Below are 1,841 nucleotides of genomic sequence, written 5' to 3' on the forward strand. Positions count from 1 at the left end.
CAATTGTTATTAACAGAAAACTAATCAACCAAACTGAAAACAAATTTGGCTCCAGACTGATGATTCCTCTTCCATTCATTCATCTTACATCCGCCTTCATTTCCTGAATGCATTACTAATTTCTTTTTCTTCTTTTCTGCACACTCACATATTTACACAGAATGTCGGAATGTAGGCTATAGGAATTATGTAGGGGGCTGCCTGACTACCTGTCTGCACGCCGATAGCATTTTTATCTATCTGACCTATCTACCTACCTACCTACCTACCTACCTACCTATCTATCTATCTATCTATCTATCTATCTATCTATCTGTTTTTATCTGTCTGTCTGTCTCTCTCTATCTATCTGTCTCTGTCTCTCTGTCTCTCTCTATCTATCTAACTGTCTCTCTTTCTATCTATCTGTCTATCTCTATCTCTATTTATCTATTTTTGTGTCTGTCTCTGTCTATCTATCTATCTATCTATCTATCTATCTATCTATTACTTTAAATTTTTTAATTGTTTCGGCTTCAAAGCAGCAGTCGTGCTGGGACGGGAATTACTAAAAACCAGTCACGACTTATCAACTGATCAATGTTGTCATCCTGTGCTAATGAATGTAAAATGTGATCGGGTTGGAAAAAGAAGAAAAAAAAAAAACGAGGTTTTCTCAATTAATGATGTGGCAACAGATATCAAAACTCAAATTTTCTCTGGGTTGCTATTGTTCTCTGAATGGATGAAAGGCAAAAATTGACCTCTGTAGAATTTGAACTCAGAACGGGAAGACGAACGAAATGCCGTTATGCATCTTGTCCTGCGTGCTAACGGTTCTGCCAGCTCGCTGTCCCAGTATAAACGTAGTAATAACAAAAAATAACTTTAACATATACAATTATTTTTCTCTAATATATACACAAGTACCGGTACTCCAAAAGGATGAACGACAAATTCGACTTTGAACGCAGAACGTAAAACCGGAAGAAATGTTGCTAAGCATTTTATCCGGCGTGCTAACGATTCTGCCTGTTAGCCGCCTTAAAAATCTATAACATGTTTTGGTTTAAAATTTTGGCACAAGACCAACAAGGGAGTGGTAGGGGCTAAGTCGATTACGGAGACCCCCCAGTGCTCAACTGGTACTTATTTTATCGGCCCCCGAAAAGGATGAAAGGCAAAGTCGACTTCGGCGGAAGTGGAACTCGGAATGTTAAGGACGGATGAAATGTCGCTAAGTATTTTGTTCGGAGAACTAACGATCCCGCATGCTCACTATTCTTAATGCTAAAGCAATAATGGCTTCAAATTTTGGCACAAGGTAAGTCGGTTCCACCGAGCCCAGTGTTCAGCCGGAAGTCATTTCATTGACCCCCAAAAAGGATGAGAAGCACAGTCGACTTAGGCGGAATTTGAACTCAGAACGTAAGGACAGACGAAATGCCGCTAAGTGCTTTGTCCAGCGCGCTAACTGTTCTGCTATTTCACCTCCTTAAAAGATCGTTAACATGTATGTAAGATTAAAAAAGTAAAAAAGAAAGAAACAAGCAAGCAACAGCATTACTAGAAAGTAAAATCAGTGGAAAGTCCAAGTGACAAGGGTTCAATCCTCACCTGATATAACATCATCGTAGCCACTCATCATGCGTGGAAACCGTCCTCTGTCTGAGTATGTGCGTTCTAGCTCGTAGCCGAGTAAGCGATCAATCTGTTCCCTGGTGGCGTCCTTGCCTGCAAATAGTCGTATCAACTCTCGGGCTGTGTGTGTGGTCTTGATAGCTTTCTTGAACTCAGAAACCAGTATGGAATTGAGACGCGCTGATTCCTGCATTAAACGGCAACAAAAAAAAAAAAAGAAA

At 40.1% G+C, this 1,841-nt stretch overlaps 1 protein-coding gene across 1 annotated transcript in view; it reads right to left on the bottom strand.

Moving 5' to 3' along the window:
• The window catches only part of LOC106867557 (uncharacterized), a 247,151-nt gene that overhangs the window by 21,006 nt on the left and 224,304 nt on the right, over nucleotides 1-1,841 (bottom strand). The window contains exon 5 of the mRNA XM_014912465.2: nucleotides 1,597-1,810. Coding sequence (XP_014767951.2) covers nucleotides 1,597-1,810 — 214 coding nt within the window. The remainder of the gene's footprint in view (nucleotides 1-1,596; nucleotides 1,811-1,841) is intronic.

This window comes from Octopus bimaculoides, chromosome 13 (assembly GCF_001194135.2).
Source record: "Octopus bimaculoides isolate UCB-OBI-ISO-001 chromosome 13, ASM119413v2, whole genome shotgun sequence".
Classification (NCBI taxonomy): Eukaryota; Metazoa; Mollusca; class Cephalopoda; order Octopoda; family Octopodidae; genus Octopus; species Octopus bimaculoides.